The 18123-nt window shown below is 48.2% G+C and overlaps 1 protein-coding gene and 1 long non-coding RNA gene across 3 annotated transcripts in view; one reads left to right on the top strand and one right to left on the bottom strand.

Moving 5' to 3' along the window:
• The window catches only part of ANO4 (anoctamin 4), a 416268-nt gene that overhangs the window by 289803 nt on the left and 108342 nt on the right, over positions 1–18123 (top strand). For both annotated transcript variants that reach the window (XM_063927829.1, XM_063927830.1), the window contains 2 exons: positions 2133–2190; positions 2830–2927. In XM_063927829.1, the coding sequence (XP_063783899.1) occupies positions 2133–2190; positions 2830–2927 (156 nt within the window). The remainder of the gene's footprint in view (positions 1–2132; positions 2191–2829; positions 2928–18123) is intronic.
• The window catches only part of LOC134932954 (uncharacterized), a 115217-nt gene that overhangs the window by 23160 nt on the left and 73934 nt on the right, over positions 1–18123 (bottom strand). The window lies entirely within an intron of this gene.

The raw sequence follows: 18123 nt of genomic DNA, 5'->3' as shown, positions 1-18123 counted from the left end.
AATCAGGCAGAGGCGATCGTACTGCAGCGACGGCCTTCGGCAGTCTGGCATGCGCCCGCGCATGCACAGTTTTGACCCGATCGCACCGCTGCGATAAACTGGTTCCTCTACAGTGGATTCCCACGTGGCGCACCTGGTTAAAAGCTTTACCTTGCGTATCCCAACTGCATCCTCCCTGAAGGAGACTATGGATAGAAAAATTTAAGCTTTTCTTAATCTGTCTATTCTCTTACAGTAGCTATTACATGACCGGCTATGGCCACTGCCTGAGTGGATAAGGCTCTTGCGAGCTGGGCAGAGGCTCTGGAGGAAAGCATTCCCTCTGATGTTACCAGGGAACAGCTGACTCACATCACTCATATTATGGAAGCAGCCTCCTATTTAGGCGAGGCGGCTTTGGATACTGTTCTCCTAGCTTCCAAGACATCTGCTACTTTGGTGGTAGCCCGCAGAATTATCTGGCTACACTCTTGGAAAGCTGACACAGATTCCAAGAAGGCCCTCGAATCACTGCCTTACTCTGGGGAGATCCTGTTTGGTGCAGAGTTAGACAAAATAGTGGCTACTCTAGCAGCCTCTAAAACTGCTTTCCTGTCCTCAGCATCTACCCTGAAGTCTCTGACATCTTCATTTCGATCCTTTCGTCCCCAAGGCAAAGCTAAAGGATCGACTTCCACAAAGGTCTTCAAGCCCCGAGCTATACAGGTTTTGGCTACCAGACATCCAACTACCAAGTGTGAGGATAAACCTTTGGCCTGACAGGGCAAGCCTCCTTCTGGCTGATCCCAGGGTTGGAGGCCAACTTCCTCAGTTGCAGAATCCAAGCGTCAAACCACCACTGATGCCAGGGTGCACAAAGTGGTCTCTCTCCATCCTAAGATGCTCTCCCCCCTAGCAGTTCTTTTATAAAGGCCCTTCATCAGACCGGAGCAAGGCCCTGGCCCTCAGGAAGGCCATTCAGTCTCTGCTGCACTCAGGCGTAGTAATCCCTGTCCCTTCGACACAGCAAGGGATGGATTTTTACTGTACCGTTTTCTTGGTTCAGAGACCCAACAGGTCTCATCAACCTGTCCTCAATCTCAATTAAGTTTATCCGAGTGCCCAGGTTTCGTATGGAAACACTTTGCTTCATTGTCCTAGCATTGGAACCTGGGGACTTTATGGTGTCTCTGGCCATTCAGGATGTTTACCTGCATGTGCCTATAGCGCCCTCTCATCAACAATTTTTCCGGTTTGCTGTTCTCCAGCAAAATTTCCAATTTAGGGCTCTTTACATCACAGGTTTACATGCAGGCTGACCTCCCTGTGCCGGTTACAGTCTCTGCCCATTCTCTTCGCTCTGTGCAACCTTTGTGGGCAGTCCGCCATGGCGCTTCTGTGCAAGGCGGCCACGTGGTCTTCTGTCCACACCTTTCTTAGGTTTAATGACTTTAATAAGTTTTGCCTCTCAGGATGCTTCATTTGGATGCCGGATTCTCCTCTCTGCTCAGGAGTGTCCCCTCCCTTAAACAACTGCTTGAGACTTGTCTTACCCTGTAGAAACTATGGACCCTGAAGATGAAACCGATCATTTTGCTTTACATACATATTTATCACCCAACTTTCTTGCAGTTATAAATTGTGTATTAAAACTTCAGATAATTCTGTGTTTGTAAGCTTATTCATGTTATGTGAAAGCTATTGTGGATATTTGTTATTAAGTAACACTATTTTAATATTATCTAAAGTGGCATTTGGTATTTGGGTGCAGTTTAAATGTCCCCATACATCAGCAATCACAATTTAAAGATTCCCTAATCCCAATCACTTTTTTGTTTGAATCTGCGATCTGTGAACCCCATACATTGTAGATTTATTCACACAATTATCTGCAAAACGTCCCAATCGATTGCTGATGCATGGGGGCCTAAAGCCTATGACATCAGTTAGTGCAATTGTTTTAAAAATTACTCTACTAATTTGTCTATGCAAACATATAATAAACAATTTTAAACAATAGCTGCTGATGTATCTGTCCTAATGTACTGAGAAATAAACTAGCACATTTGAATGATATTGTTTAATTCAAAAAGTTTTTCCATAACATTTATGTTTTTGTAGTTTGATTTGTCTGCACGTTTTTATCATTAAAGGTTTACAGGAAGACCGGGTGCTTATTTAAGGCTTATAAACAGATGGCGACTGGAAGAGGTTAGTGCACTCATTAAGTCAGCTCTCTCATATATAGCATATACCGCGTATACTCGAGTATAAGTCGACCCGAATATAAGCTGAGGCACCTAATTTTACCACAAAAACCTTAGAAAACGTATTGACTCAAGTATAAGCCTAGGGTGGGAAATGCAGCTCTAGCCGTACACAGCCCTCATAGTGCCAGATATGCCCTCATGCTGCCAGATATGCCCCACAGTGCCAGATATGCCCTTATGCTGCCAGAATGCCCCACAGTGCCAGTTTGTTACTTACCCTCCGTCGCTCCCACGCTGTCTTCTGAAGGAGGGACACGGAGGGCACAGTGCGCGGCTCTCCTGTGTCCCTCCTGCGTCTCCGGCGGCAGCGGCGTGTGTGTGTTAAAGGAAGTGCCGGTTCGTGCACTTCCTTAATACTCACTCGAGTATAAGCCGAAGTGGCTTTTTCAGCACAAAAAAAGGTGCTGAAAAAGTCGGCTTATACTCGAGTATATACGGTACGTAGTTTTGCAGTGGTTCTACTGTATGTATAACAGTTCATGCAACTCAAGCAGTCTTAAAAAAAATACAAATATAAATATATTTGTGTGTTAATGTGTCCAATCCATTTATCCTGTACACTTTCCCCACTAATCTACAGTGTCACCCCAGTGGATGCCTTATTGATTTATGCATGCAGATGGGCATAATAATGGCACTGAAGCAAACATGGAATAACTTCATGGAACTTGGTTACCCGTAAGTGACTGTTAACTTGTCAAAAACTCAAATATAAATTATACACAATACAGTAACCCAGAGGCATCCAAACTTTTTTTCTTGGAGTGCCAAGGAAATAACTTGGTTGGAGAGCCACAAATTGTCTTCTCAGAGTAATAGGCCCTACACATTGGCCGATCCGCCGCCGAGCTGCCCGACGGCGGATACGGCCGACGGGCGACCCGGCGGCGGGTGGGGCAGTGACGGGTGGAGTGAAGTTTCTTCACTCCCCCCGTCACGCGGCTCCATTGAAGTGCAGGCAAATATGGACGAGATCGTCCATATTGGCCTGCATGCACAGCCGACGGGGGACCAGCGATGAACGAGCGCGGGGCCGCGCATCGCTGGAGCCTCCACACTGAAAGATATGAACGAGTTCTCGTTCATTTATGAACGAGATCGTTCATATCTTTAACACAAATCGGCATGTGTGTAGGGCCCTTTAGTCTCCAAGTAATTATTATCTTAAAATAAGCATATTTGTAATGATTTTAGATTGCAGTTTAATTCACTGTGATGAGATTAATGTACTAATGCAAACAATGACGTTGTGATCTTGGCTGCAGATGAGAGGTTTTGGTGTATATTCTGGTCAGATAATGCCTGTAGTCTGCATTATCCTCAGGCTATGGTGTCTCTCCTCCTAAAATACTGTTCCTGTTCTCTACCCTCAATCTGCAGTCCCCAGTGCCTGTCCTGCCTCAGATAAAGGCCCCAGTCCCTATCCTCCTCTTGGCATTGTCCCTAATCTCATCAGAAGCAGCCTCAGGTCCTTATCCAACCTGTGTCTGACTACTTCTGGGTAGGAGGTGCAGGCTTTGTCGGGTTGTGTGTGGAATGTTAGGTTATGTCCACATGGTCAAAATGTAGGCATACAACATGTCAGCTCATGCAGCTTGTCTAAATTGATGACATGAATGTCGACGTGGTAAATGCTGACAGTGTGACTGGATTCCATCGGGGGAGAGGGATATCTAGATAAGATGCTGTTTCTTCTTTGGTGGTATTGCCTCAGCTTTGCCCATCTCGCACGGCGGCAATATCTTCAAGATTCCAAACTGCGGTCCGGTCAGAGTTTCACATAGGAGCAGGTTGAGGGCCGCATTTGGGCTGCGGTCCATAGTTTGCATTTCCCATGCAACTGGGAGAATTTTGAGTTGTGCACTTACATTATTGCCAGTGTATGTGGTCAACACCGTTGTTAACACCTGTTAAGAATTGCTGTAGTGCTTGAGCAAGTCTATGAAAATAATTTGCTAGCCAGGTGAAGTTTTGCATCAGTGCACATTTGCTCAATAACTATAAAAGAATTATTGAAATAATTGTACACATTACGTATAAATAATATATACGTACAGTATTATATCTGAGAAACAAAATATGTTGATTTTATTTATTTCTACTTTATGTAAACATATATTTAAAAATAAGATTTTACTCACCGGTAAATCTATTTCTCGTAGTCCGTAGTGGATGCTGGGGACTCCGTAAGGACCATGGGGAATAGACGGGCTCCGCAGGAGACATGGGCACCTCAAGAAAGAATTTAGAGTCTGGTGTGCTCTGGCTCCTCCCTCTATGTCCCTCCTCCAGACCTCATTTAGAGAAACTGTGCCCGGAAGAGCTGACAGTACAAGGAAAGGATTTTGGTAATCCAGGGCAAGATTCAAACCAGCCACACCGTATAACTGGAGATAAACATACCCAGTCAACAGTATGAACAACAACAGAGCAACAGGTCAACCCTGATGCAACCATAACATAACCCTTATTTAAGACCATAACATAACCCTTATTTAAGCAATAACTATATACAAGCATTGCAGAAGAAGTCCGCACTTGGGACGGGCGCCCAGCATCCACTACGGACTACGAGAAATAGATTTACCGGTAAGTAAAATCTTATTTTCTCTAACGTCCTAGTGGATGCTGGGGACTCCGTAAGGACCATGGGGATTATACCAAAGCTCCCAAACGGGCGGGAGAGTGCGGATGACTCTGCAGCACCGATTGAGCAAACACAAGGTCCTCCTCTCCCAGAGTATCAAACTTGTAGAACTTTGCAAAAGTGTTCGAACCTGACCAAGTAGCCGCTCGGCAAAGCTGTAATGCCGAGACCCCTCGGGCAGCCGCCCAAGAAGAGCCCACCTTCCTAGTGGAATGGGCCTTAACTGATTTTGGCAGCGGCAATCCAGCCGCAGAATGAGCCTGCTGAATCGTGTTACAGATCCAGCGAGCAATAGTTTGCTTTGAAGCAGGAGCACCAAGCTTGTTGGAAGCATACAGGATAAACAAAGACTCTGTTTTCCTGACCCTAGCCGTTCTGGCTACATAAACCTTCAAAGCCCTGACCACATCAAGCAACTCGGAATCCTCCAAGTCGGTAGTAGCCACAGGCACCACAATAGGTTGGTTTATATAAAAGGATGAAACCACTTTCGGCAAGAATTGTGGACGGGTCCGCAATTCTGCTCTATCCGCATGGAAAACCAGATAGGGGCTTTTATGTGGTAAAGCCGCCAACTCTGACACACGCCTAGCCGAAGCCAAGGCTAGCAGCATGACCACCTTCCACGTGAGATATTTCAATTCCACCGTTTTGAGTGGTTCAAACCAGTGGGATTTCAGGAAACTCAACACCACGTTAAGATCCCAAGGTGCCACTGGAGGCACAAAAGGGGGCTGAATATGCAGCACTCCCTTTACAAACGTCTGAACTTCAGGTAGAGAAGCCAGCTCATTTTGAAAGAAAATGGATAGGGCCGAAATCTGGACCTTAATGGAACCCAATTTTAGGCCCAAATTCACTCCGGACTGTAGGAAGTGGAGGAAACGGCCCAGCTGGAATTCCTCCGTAGGAGCATTTCTGGCCTCACACCAGGAAACATATTTTCTCCATATACGGTGATAATGTTGAGCTGTCACATCCTTCCTAGCCTTTATCAGCGTAGGAATGACCTCCGCCGGAATGCCTTTCTCCGCTAGGATCCGGCGTTCAACCGCCATGCCGTCAAACGCAGCCGCGGTAAGTCTTGGAACAGACAGGGCCCCTGCTGCAACAGGTCCTATCTTAGAGGAAGAGGCCACGGGTCCTCTGTGAGCATTTCTTGCAGATCTGGATACCAAGTCCTTCGTGGCCAATCTGGAACAATGAGGATTGTTCGCACTCCTCTTTTTCTTATTATCCTCAGCACCTTGGGAATGAGTGTAAGAGGAGGAAACACATAGACCGACTGGAACACCCACGGTGTCACCAGGGCGTCCACAGCTACCGCCTGAGGGTCTCTTGACCTAGCGCAATACCTCTGTAGCTTTTTGTTGAGGCGGGATGCCATCATGTCCACCTGTGGCAGTTCCCACCGCGTTGTAATCTGTGCGAAGACTTCCTGATGAAGTCCCCACTCTCCCGGGTGGAGGTCGTGTCTGCTGAGGAAGTCTGCTTACCAGTTGTCCACTCCCGGGATGAACACTGCTGACAGTGCGCTTACGTGATTTTCCGCCCAGCGAAGAATTCTGGTGGCTTCCGCCATCGCCAGCGCCACCCTGCTCCTTGTGCCGCCTTGGCGGTTTACATGAGCCACTGCGGTTATGTTGTTTGATTGAATCAGAACCGGTTGGTCGCGAAGCAGGGTCTCCACTTGACGTAGGGCGTTGTATATGGCCCTTAGTTCCAGGATGTTGATGTGAAGGCAAGTCTCCTGACTTGACCACAGACCTTGGAAATTTCTGCTCTGTGTGACTGCGCCCCAACCTCGGAGGCTTGCATCCGTGGTCACCAGGACCCAATCCTGAATGCCGAACCTGCTGCCCTCGAGAAGGTGAGCACTCTGCAGCCACCACAGGAGTGACACCCTGGCCCTGGGGGATAGGGTGATTAACCGATGCATCTGAAGATGTGATCCGGACCACTTGTCCAGTAAGTCCCATTGAAAGCTCCTCGCATGGAACCTGCCGAAGGGAATGGCCTCGTATGATGCCACCATCTTTCCCAGGACTCGAGTGCAGTGATGCACAGACACCTGTTTTGGTTTTAATAGGTTCCTGACCAGTGTCATGAGTTCCTGAGCTTTCTCTATCGGGAGATAAACCCTTTTCTGGTCTGTGTCTAGGATCATGCCCAGGAAAGGCAGACGAGTCGTAGGGACCAACTGCGACTTTGGAATATTTAGGATCCAGCCGTGTTGCCGTAACACTTCCAGAGAAAGTGCTACGCTAATCAGCAACTGCTCTCTTGATCTCGCTTTTATGAGGAGATCGTCCAAGTATGGGATAATTGTGACCCCTTGCTTCCGCAGGAGTACCATCATTTCCGCCATAACCTTGGTAAATATTCTCGGTGCCGTGGAGAGACCAAACGGCAACGTCTGAAATTGGTAATGACAATCCTGTACCACAAATCTGAGGTACGCCTGATGAGGCGGATAAATGGGGACATGAAGGTATGCATCCTTTATGTCCAGAGACACCATAAAATCCCCCCCCCCTTCCAGGCTTGCGATAACCGCTCTCAGCGATTCCATCTTGATCCGGAACCTTTTCAGGTACATGTTCAGGGATTTTAAATTCAATATGGGTCTGACCGAACCGTCCGGTTTCGGGACTACAAACATGGTCGAATAATAACCCCTTCCTTGTTGAAGGAGGGGAACCTTGACCACCACCTGTTGAAGATACAATTTGTGAATTGCAGTTAACACTAATTCCCTCTCGTGGGGGGAAGCTGGCAGGGCCGATTTGAGGTATCGGTGAGGGGGCATCTCTTCGAATTCCAGCTTGTATCCCTGAGACACAATCTCTATTGCCCAGGGATCCAACTGGGAGTGAACCCACTTGTGGCTGAAATTTCGAAGACGCGCCCCCACCGGGCCTAGCTCCACCTGTGGAGCCCCAGCGTCATGCGGTGGATTTTGTAGAGGCCGGGGAGGACTTTTGTTCTTGGGAACTAGCTGTGTTATGCAGCTTCTTTCCTCTGCCCCTGCCTCTGGCAAGAAAGGACGCACCTCGGACTTTCTTGTTTTTCTGAGATCGAAAGGACTGCATTTGATAATACGGTGCTTTCTTAGGCTGTGAGGAAATATATGACAAAAAATTTGACTTTCCAGCAGTAGCTGTGGAGACCAGGTCCGAGAGACCCTCCCCAAACAATTCCTCACCCTTGTAAGGTAAAACCTCCGTATGCCTTTTTGAGTCGGCATCACCTGTCCATTGCCGCGTCCACAGGACCCTTCTGGCAGAAATCGACATAGCATTGATTCTAGAAGCCAGCAGACTAATGTCTCTTTGAGCATCTCTCATATATAGGACAGCGTCCTTAATATGCCCCAGGGTCATTAATATAGTATCCTTGTCTAAGGTATCATGTTCCACAGATAAGGTATCCGTCCATGCTGCTACAGCACTACACACCCAGGCCGACGCGATTGCCGGCCTCAGTAAGGTACCTGAATGTGTATAAATGGACTTCAGGGTACCCTCCTGTTTTCTATCCGCAGCATCTTTGAGGGTAGCCGTATCCTGTGACGGCAGGGCTACCTTCTTGGACAAGCGTGTTAAAGCCTTGTCCACTCTAGGGGAGGAATCCCAGCGTAACCTGTCCGTTGGCGGGAAAGGATACGCCATAAGAATCCTTTTGGAAATCTGCAGTTTTTTATCTGGAGATTCCCAAGCCTTTTCACATAACTCATTTAGCTCATGTGAAGGGGGAAAGGTTACCTGCGGCTTCTTTTCCCCATACATATGAACCCTCCTGTCAGGGACTGGGGTTTCCTCTGTGATGTGCAACACATCCTTAATTGCTATAATCATATAACGGATGGATTTAGCCAATTTAGGCTGTAACTTTGCATCATCGTAATCGACACTGGAGTCAGAATCCATGTCTGTATCCGTGTCAACAATTTGGGATAGTGGGCGCTTCTGAGACCCTGACGGCCTCTGCGACATAGGATCAGGCATGGGTAGGGACCCTGACTGTCCTAAGGCTTCAGCTTTTTTTAACCTTTTATGTAAGGAATTCACGCTATCATTTAAAACCTTCCACATATCCATCCAATCAGGTGTCGGCGCCGTCGGCGGAGACACCACATTCATTTGCTTCCGCTCTGCTTCCACATAGCCTTCCTCATCAGACATGTCGACACAAGCGTACCGACACACCACACACACAGGGAATGCCCTTTTTGAAGACCGTTCCCCCACAAGGCCCTTTGGAGAGACAGAGAGAGAGTATGCCAGCACACCCCCCAGCGCTATAACCCAGGAATAACACAGTAACTTAAAGTTAACCCAGTAGCTGCTGTATATTGTGTTTTTGCACCACATTTATGTGCCCCCCCCCCCCCTCTCTTTTTACCCTCTTCTACCGTGAATCTACAGGGGAGATCCTGGGGAGCTTCTTCTCAGCGGAGCTGTGGAGAAAAAATGGCACTGGTGAGTGCTGAGGGAGAAGCCCCGCCCCCTCGACGGCGGGCTTCTGTCCCGCTCAAATATGCATTTTCTTGGCGGGGGCTCATACATATAAACAGTGCCCAACTGTATATATGTGTACTTTTGCCAAAAGAGGTCCATATGCTGCCCAGGGCGCTGCACCCTGCACCCTTACAGTGACCGGAGTATGTGAGGTGTGTGGGAGCAATGGCGCACAGCTGCAGTGCTGTGCGTTACCTCAGTGAAGAACGGAGTCTTCTGCCGCCGATTTCGAAGTCTTCTTGCTTCTCATACTCACCCGGCTTCTGTCTTCCGGCTCTGCGAGGGGGACGGCGGCGCGGCTCTGGGATCGGACGGCGAGGGTGAGATCCTGCGTACGATCCCTCTGGAGCTAATGGTGTCCAGTAGCCTAAGAAGCAGGATCTAGCTTCAGAGAGTAGGGCTGCTTCTCTCCCCTCAGTCCCACGATGCAGGGAGTCTGTTGCCAGCAGAGCTCCCTGAAAATAAAAAACCTAACAAAATACTTTCTCACAGCAAGCTCAGGAGAGCTCACTGAACAGCACCCAGCTCGTCCAGGCACAGTCTCAAACTGAGGTCTGGAGGAGGGACATAGAGGGAGGAGCCAGAGCACACCAGAATCTAAATTCTTTCTTGAGGTGCCCATGTCTCCTGCGGAGCCCGTCTATTCCCCATGGTCCTTACGGAGTCCCCAGCATCCACTAGGACGTTAGAGAAATGTATGTATTTACATATAGGTGAAATGGATAGGATGTATACTGTGTACCTGTGTACTAGAGAAGGCTAAATGTATGTAATTACACATTGGTGGCCAGTGACAGAGAAGGAGGTTCAAGGATCCCCAGCTGCCAGTCAGCAAGGCTGAGGGCTCGTGCAGCTGGCAGAAAGCTGACCCGTCACACTGCATCAGAGGGGTCGCATGACCAGAGTCCCCACAATATATAAGGGGCGGCCGCCAGCCGTTGCCGGTGAGTCTGGAGTTCTCTCCCTCCAGCGCTCACCCGCCTTGTGTGGCTGCCAGAGCTGTAACATCAAAGCTGTAGTCAGGCGGCCCGGGCACAGGGGGGTGAAGCTGGAGAGGGAGCCGGGAAGCATGGCAGGAGCTGCAGGACCTGCCAGACCACAAGTCTCCCTTTGGAGCTCACCTCTCAATATCATGAGCCGGATAGGAGGCATAGGAGAGTGCGGCCAGCATGGGTGTCAATGTCTGAGCACTGTAGCTGTGGGGAGGCAGTGGGGGACAGGAAGTGTATGGCAGAGTTGGTCTGGTGAGTGTTGACTGTGCTCCCTACTGCGCCGATTAGATTACATGGGCAGCTGCAAGCAAGGGTCTGAGAACAGCTTGGGAGATGCTGAGTGTCAGTGTGATAGGTGTGGGCCGAGCTTCCTGTCAGAGGCACAGGGAGTGACTCCAGTGAGCAGATCGGGTGTGGTGTGCAAGGTTGACCACACGTAGGTCGACAGTGTCTAGGTCGACCACTATTGGTCGACAGTAAGTAGGTCGACATGGTTTCTAGTTCGACAGGGACTCTAGGTCGACATGCCATAAGGTCGACATGAATTTTTCTTCTTAGAGTGACCAGGAACCCCAATTAGTGCACCGTGTCACCTCGCATGGCTCACTTCACTCGTCATGCGTCGGGCAAGGTGCCTCGCTCCGCTGCCACTGCGCTCGGCACAGCTTACCCGTTTCTAATTGTACTCCACGTGGATCGTAAAGCATTACATTTTTTTTTACAAAAATGAAAAATGTGAAAAACTCATGTGGACTGTTTGTCATGTCGACCTTACTGTCGACCAATGGTGGTCGACCTAGACACTGTCGACCTAGAACCCGGATACCGAGCAGGCGAGCTGATCAGTGAGGGACCAGCCAGCGTTGACAGCCTGACATCCCACAGCAGCAGTGACAGGATTCAGGGGAGCAGCCACTTTGCTCCTATCAGAGCGCAGAGCCATCAACTGAGAGAGGTCTGTAGCCGCATTGCGCCTCCTACAACTAGAACTACACATTAAAACTAGGTTCATAGCCATTAACATTTCAGTACAGCGAGCCACTTTACCTTTCCTGTGCTACAGTCAGACATTTAAGGCAGCTCTGAGCAAAGGTATTACTGCAAAGCACTAGGTCTACACATATTGTTATAATTATGTAATTACAGTTATATTCCTGTTACCACAGACTGTAGCAGAGACTATAAGGACAGGCAGGTGAGATGCACTGTAGTTGCAGCTACATTATTCTTGTATGTGAAACTGATAGGGGCAAGCATAATATAAGGCAGCACCAGCTGACATGCCCTTATATATGGTGATCCTGTAAAGACTAAAATTTGGCTGGCAGGTAGTAAAGATCCCAACAGCAGGGAGTCAGACAGTACTGGATTACATTGGTCCTTTGGCGTATGATACAACCCAAGTCTGCTAGAAAGGTCAATGTTTTTTTTTTCTTTTTCCAAAAATATTTTCTCCGGCAGGGTCCACAGGATAACATTGGATATTATGACGCGACAGCGGATTTGCACCAATCGGTCAAAGCTTTCGACCTCCCAGCATGCAATGGGCTGCTGGTTTTCAGCACCTATAAGCTTTTTTATTTTATTTTTATAGTCTTACTATTTTTTTTTAGCGATCTTGTCTAAAAACTGTCTTATACGTACCTTAGAAAGAAACTCCCTGCCAGGTCACGACAACGCTTACCTACGTGTACAGTGCTGTTTCGGCGGGTGTCTATGTAGGATGTACTAGCAAGTCCAGCAGACGTTACCAGGCGGGGGAGAAGGTAAGGCATCGATTCCGCTTAGAGGGGGAACACGGACACAGCCACACTGTTTTGGGAGGAGACTACCAAACAGTCGCTGACACGGCTGTCACCTAGGGTGCACCAGCGCTAGGCCCTAGGGATCATAGGCTCCAGGGGTAGTATGAGGCCGCTATCCCTAGGGTTGATGTCAGCAGTGGGGAGTCAGACGCTCCCTTGTTCGTCCCTCACCCGGTTCATGACCAGTTTCGTCCGAGTTTCCCGCCATGAACTGAGTTCCCGCTTCCATCTGAGACGCTGTGTATCTAAAAGGACCCAGTCGCAGCATAGGCGGCTGTGTGGCTGGTGCGTCAGGGTGCACTTGGGTGTCTGTGTTCACTGTAGGTTCACGGGACGAGTGTGTACACTTATAGCGTCTGGATACACTCAGCGTTCGCTAACGTATTGATCGATCCTAGAAGTGGGGTGAAGTCTCCCTGTATCCCACTCTCCTGAGCCGGGTAATACAGCACTAAGTCTCTACCTACCTTTGAGTACGAATAGTTGGATAAGTGCTTGATGCATATGAGTCTGTAAACTATTGCTGCTGGTTTCTTTCGCGGTGCGACTGAATACGGTTAAAATTCCTATATAAGGTAATGCAGTAATAGGTTTCTCCTACATACTTGAAATGTATTTGTAGTTGATTATGTGCTCATATTGCTTATTATACTAATGTATAACCTGTGACTGATTACTATTGTGATTGCTGACTTACTATAATTCTGTTTTTCTCTGTATTCCAATCCTCAATGGTGCAAAGCAGGGTAGGGTCAGATTGTGTGTCCCTTTAACAAATTTTAAAGTGATTACAGTCACAAATTGTGTAGTAACACTGTACAGGTGTGTGATTTATTTATCATGTCTAAGAGCGGCAAGGGTGAGGAAAATACACTTTTCACAGCAGCACCAACACTCATTTCATGTTTGTCTTGCAAAACTGGTTTAGCCTCTCAGGATCTGGTTCAAAATGGATTATGTACAAATTGTTTTAGTTTTCACCGAAGCCTTTTAAATAATCCAAGGCAGGCACAAGTTCACGTTGAACCCCCATGGGCTACTTTTGCACAGACATTATCCAGTTATAGCTGAGCAGATAATGCCAGCTCCGATACCAGGGATAGGTTACCCTGCTAACCCTTACATGCATCCTTCCACCTGGGATTTATTACATTCAGCAGGGGAAGCTTCAGCCTCTCAACAAAAAAAGGCTGAAAGGCTGGTGGTAAATAAATCACATAGATATGAAACAACATCTTCACAGTCTACACATTTTTCAGATGAGGACTCGTCAGAGAATGAGGACTCATCACACTCCGGGTCTGCATACGAAGACAAGAAAGGAGGACTCAGCTCGGTAGACATACCTGAGCTGATTAGTGCAATGAAAGCCATTCTTTCCTTAGAGGAGGCGGCAGAGCCTGTGTTAAAATCCAAGGCACCTGTGTTTAAACGTCCTAAAACAGCTAGGACTGAGTTTCCTGGGTCAGAACAGCTGACGGAAATTATGCAAGAGACTTGGGTTACACCCCAGCCAGAAGAGGATAATTGGAATTCCATTTCCTTGGAATTCTAAACTTCATACTGGGACTGTTTAAAAAGGGAGGTGGCTTCCAAAGTAGATACGCATGTCATTCGACTGGTGCGAAAATCTACATTACCTCTGCCGTTAACATCTTTAAATGATGTCACGGATAGGAGAATTGAAGGTTTTCTTAAAACCATTTTTTCCTTGTCTGGGGCAATCATTAGACCAGCCATGGCTTCAGCCTGAATGGCAAAGGCAGTGGCAGCCTGGCCTGATGCATTGGAGGAGGATCTTTCTATGACATCTAGAAAGCAAAAATCTCATATTTCACATATCAAACAGGCGACGACGTTTATGGAAGAAGCAGCCTTGGATATGGGTACAATTGCCTCTCAGGTATCGGCCTCAGCAGTAGCAGCTCGCAGAGAGGTTTGGCTACGTACATGGAAAACTGACTCAGAATCCAAAAAGGCTCTGGAGTCTTTGCCTTTTACTGGAGATATTCTTTTTAGTAAAGATTTAAACAGTGTTTCTCTTATGTCCTAGAGGATACTGGGGATCTAGTTAGTACCATGGGGTATAGACAGGTCCACTAGGAGCCATGGGCACTTTAAGAATTTGATAGTGTGGTCCGGCTCCTTCCTGTATGCCCATCCTACCAGACTCAGTTTAGAAAATGTGCCCGGAGGAGCCGGTCACGCTTATGGAAGCTTCTGATGAGTTTTCTGCATTTATTTTTCTGTTTGTTATTTTCAGGCAGGACTGTATGGCACCAGCCTGCCTGCTTCATGGGACTTACGGGAGGGGGCCAACCTCTTGAAGGGTTAATGGTCCCATTCGCCGCTGACAGGACACCTGCTCCTGAGGGAAGTATTCGCAAGCCCCACCACGGCCTGCGTACATTCCAGCAGCACGCCGCCACCCTTAACAGCCAGAAGAAAGATGAGTGATGAGTACTAAGCCGGTGTCCTGGTTAGCGGGTCGCCGGCCATTATGGCGGCATGAGGGTACGGAGACTCGCGTCTTCTAACCGGGGTGGATTGCATCTCCAGACTCTGTACACAACTGCGTCTCATTACACTGTACACGGTACCCACACTGGCAAACAAAGTCTTAAAACTGTTTTGTCTCCATTTTAAGCACAAATTACCTATGCCAGTATAAAAAAAGCGTGAGACTGCACACCACTGAAGGGGCGTGGCTTCACTATGAGCAGATCCAGCAGCTCACCAGCGCCATTTTCCCTCTGCAGTGGACACAGACACTGACTGACAGGGACGCGCAGCTCCTCCGGTGTGACTCCAGATTACCTCAGCGGTACCAGGGGGTCATAGCAGGTGGGGAGCGATTATTTGTATACTAAGTCCCCAATCTGGGAACTTAGTCTGTGACCCGGCTAAACTTGGCAATAGCAATAAGGGCGCGGTGTGCAGGCTCCAAATTCCTCTGTGTCTCCCTGGAAGGGGTCCTTGTGGGTTAATTGTGTTTTTAACCTTTCCTCTGTGTGTGTGCTGTCACATTTACAATATGTCAGGCAAAGAGTGTGTTTCATGTACGGCAGAGTGTTCGTCTTCCCCAGGGAGCTCACTTCTATGTACTCAGTGTAGTGCAAATTCCCAGGCTAGTGGGGCAGAACCAGCGTGGCTGGATTCCCTCAAAGGAATGATTTCCAATATCTCTAATAAATTGTCCCGCAAAGAGAAAGAGACGCAATACTTAAGACAGTCTGTGGATGAGATTATGAACAGAGACTCAGTCCCCAAACAAACGTCTCAGTCCCTTGCCATTTGTCCACAAAAACGAACTCTGGCCCATATCCTGCAGTCTGACTCTGATGCTGAGGGGTCAGACGTGGAGGAGGGGGAGGTGGATTCAGAAGGGGGGGACGCTGTTCTGTCACAGGGAATACAGGCTCTTTTAGAAGCTATCAGAGATGTTCTACAAATTCCTGATAAGGTGACAGAGGAGTGTGAGGAATAATAAGTCCGCAGTCACTTTTCAGGTGTCAAAGGAATTGAATACCCTGTTTGAAGAACCGTGGGTTAATCCTGATAAGAAATTTCACATCCCTAAAAGGTTACTCTCATCTTTTCCTTTTCCTCCTGAGGATAGGAAAAAATGGGAAAGTCCGCCGATAGTGGATGCATCTGTGTCCAGGTTGTCACGGAAGATTGTGTTACCCATTCCTGGTGCAGGCTTCCTGAAAGAGACAGCTGATCGTGAGATTGAGACTACACTCAAATCCTTGTACACAGCTGCTGGGATGGCTCAGAGACCCACTATAGCATGTGCGTGGATTACTAAAGCCATTGCAAAATGGTCAGGTAACCTTATTGAAGAGTTGGATTCCTTATCTGGGGGGGAGATTGTGTTACTCCTGCAACATATACAGGACTCTGCGAACTTTATCGTGGAAGCCATAAAAGAAGTAGGTTTGCTTAATGCACGCACCACTGCTATGGTAGTGTCAGCACGCAGGGGCTTATGGTTACGCCAGTGGACTGCGGACTCCAGGAAAGGCGTGGAAGGCCTACCCTTCACAGGAGAGACCTTATTTGGAGATGAACTGGACAAATGGATCTCCAAAGCTACTGCGGGTAAGTCCACATATCTTCCTTCTGCAGCTCCCCCGACCAGGAAGACCTACTCAGGACCTACCCTATAGTCCTTTTCGGACTGGCAAGTTTAAGGGCAAAGTCATAGGATCCACGCAAACCAGCAACTGCCGGTTCTCAGGAACAGAGCTCCATTTCTGCTTCCTCAAAGCATTCTGCATAACGGTGGACCGGTTGTCCTGGAAGACTGGCAGGTGGGAGCCTGACTAAAAAATTTCAGTCACACCTGGACAACATCATGCCAGGATCCCTTGGTCATAGATCTTACTTCCCAGGGCTACAGACTGGAGTTTCAGGAGCTCCCACCTCACAGATTCTTCAAATCAGGCTTACCAGTTTCACAAGAGGCAAGTATAACCTTACAGGATGCCATTCAAAGACTGGTATAGACTGTTCCAGTTCCACCTCATCTCAAAAACAAGGGGTACTATTCGAACTTGTTTGTAGTACCAAACCCGGACGGTTCGGTAAGGCCGATTTTGAATCTAAAATCGTTGAACCCGTACTTACGAGTATTCAAATTCAAGATGGAGTCTCTGAAAGAGGTGATCTCAGGTCTGGAGGAGGAGGAATTCCTTCCAGCTGGATCTGTTGGACAAATGGTCCGGATCGCATCTTCACATGCACCAGAGGATCCGTCTGTCGCCATAGGTCAGGATCTCCCTTCTATGGTGGCTACAGACTTCTCACCTAATCGAGGGCTGACGGTTTGGGATTCAGATTTGGATTCTGCTAACCACAGACGCAAGCCTCAGGGATTGGGGAGCGGTCACTCAGGGGGTGCAGTTTTAAGGAAGATGGTCAAGTCAGGAAGTCGTCCTTGCAATCAACATTCTGGAACTCAGGGCCATATACAACGCCCTTCTGTAGGCCTCATATCTTCTTCAAGATCGGACCATTCAGGTTCAGTCGGACAATGTGACGGCAGTAACGTACATAAACTGACAGGGCAGAACGAAAAGCAGAGCAGCAATGTCAGAGGTATCCAGAATTCTCTAGGCAAAAAAACACGCTGTGGTGTTGTCGGCGGTCTTCATTCCGGGAGTAGACAACTGGGAAACAGACTTCCTCAGCAGACACAACCTGCACCTGGGGGAGTGGGGCCTTTACCCGGAGGTGTCCAGGTGCTTGACACATAGATGGTTATGCCCACAAATCGACATGATGGTCTCTTGTGTCAACAAGAAGCTTAAGCGGTATTGTTCCAGGTTGAGAGACCCACAGCCAGTGCCAGTGGACGCTCTGGCAACTGCATGGGTCTATCAGATGGTGTACGTGTTCCCTCCACTTCCGCTGATCCCAAGAATTCTGAAAACAATAAAAAGGGAAAAAGTTCAAGCAATTCTGATTGGCCAAGAAGAGCCTGGAACGCGGACCTGCTGGAGATGCTCCTGGAAGATCCGTGGCTTCTACCTCTTCGCGAGGATCTTCTGCAACAGGGGCCGTTCGTCTATCAAGACTTACCACGGCTACGTTTGACGGCATGGAAGTTGAACAGCTGATTCTAGCCAGGAGAGGAATCCCTGAGAAGGTCATCCAGACTATGATCCAAGCCAGCAAGGGGGTAATGTCTAAACATTACCACAGTATTTGGAAGAAATACGTCTCTTGGTGTGAGAGCAGACGTTTCCTGCTTTTTCTGCAGTTGGGTGTGGATGTGGGTCTACGTCTGGGCTCCATAAAAGTCCAGATTCTGGCCATGTCCATTTTCTTTCAGAAACAATTGGCATCTCTTCCTGAGGTCCAGACGTTCTTGAAAGGGGTTCTGCACATCCAGCCTCCCTTTGT

This window comes from Pseudophryne corroboree, chromosome 6 (assembly GCF_028390025.1).
Source record: "Pseudophryne corroboree isolate aPseCor3 chromosome 6, aPseCor3.hap2, whole genome shotgun sequence".
Classification (NCBI taxonomy): domain Eukaryota; kingdom Metazoa; phylum Chordata; class Amphibia; order Anura; family Myobatrachidae; genus Pseudophryne; species Pseudophryne corroboree.
Note: the sequence above shows the minus strand (reverse complement) of the source record. Positions and strands in the feature narration are given on the sequence as shown.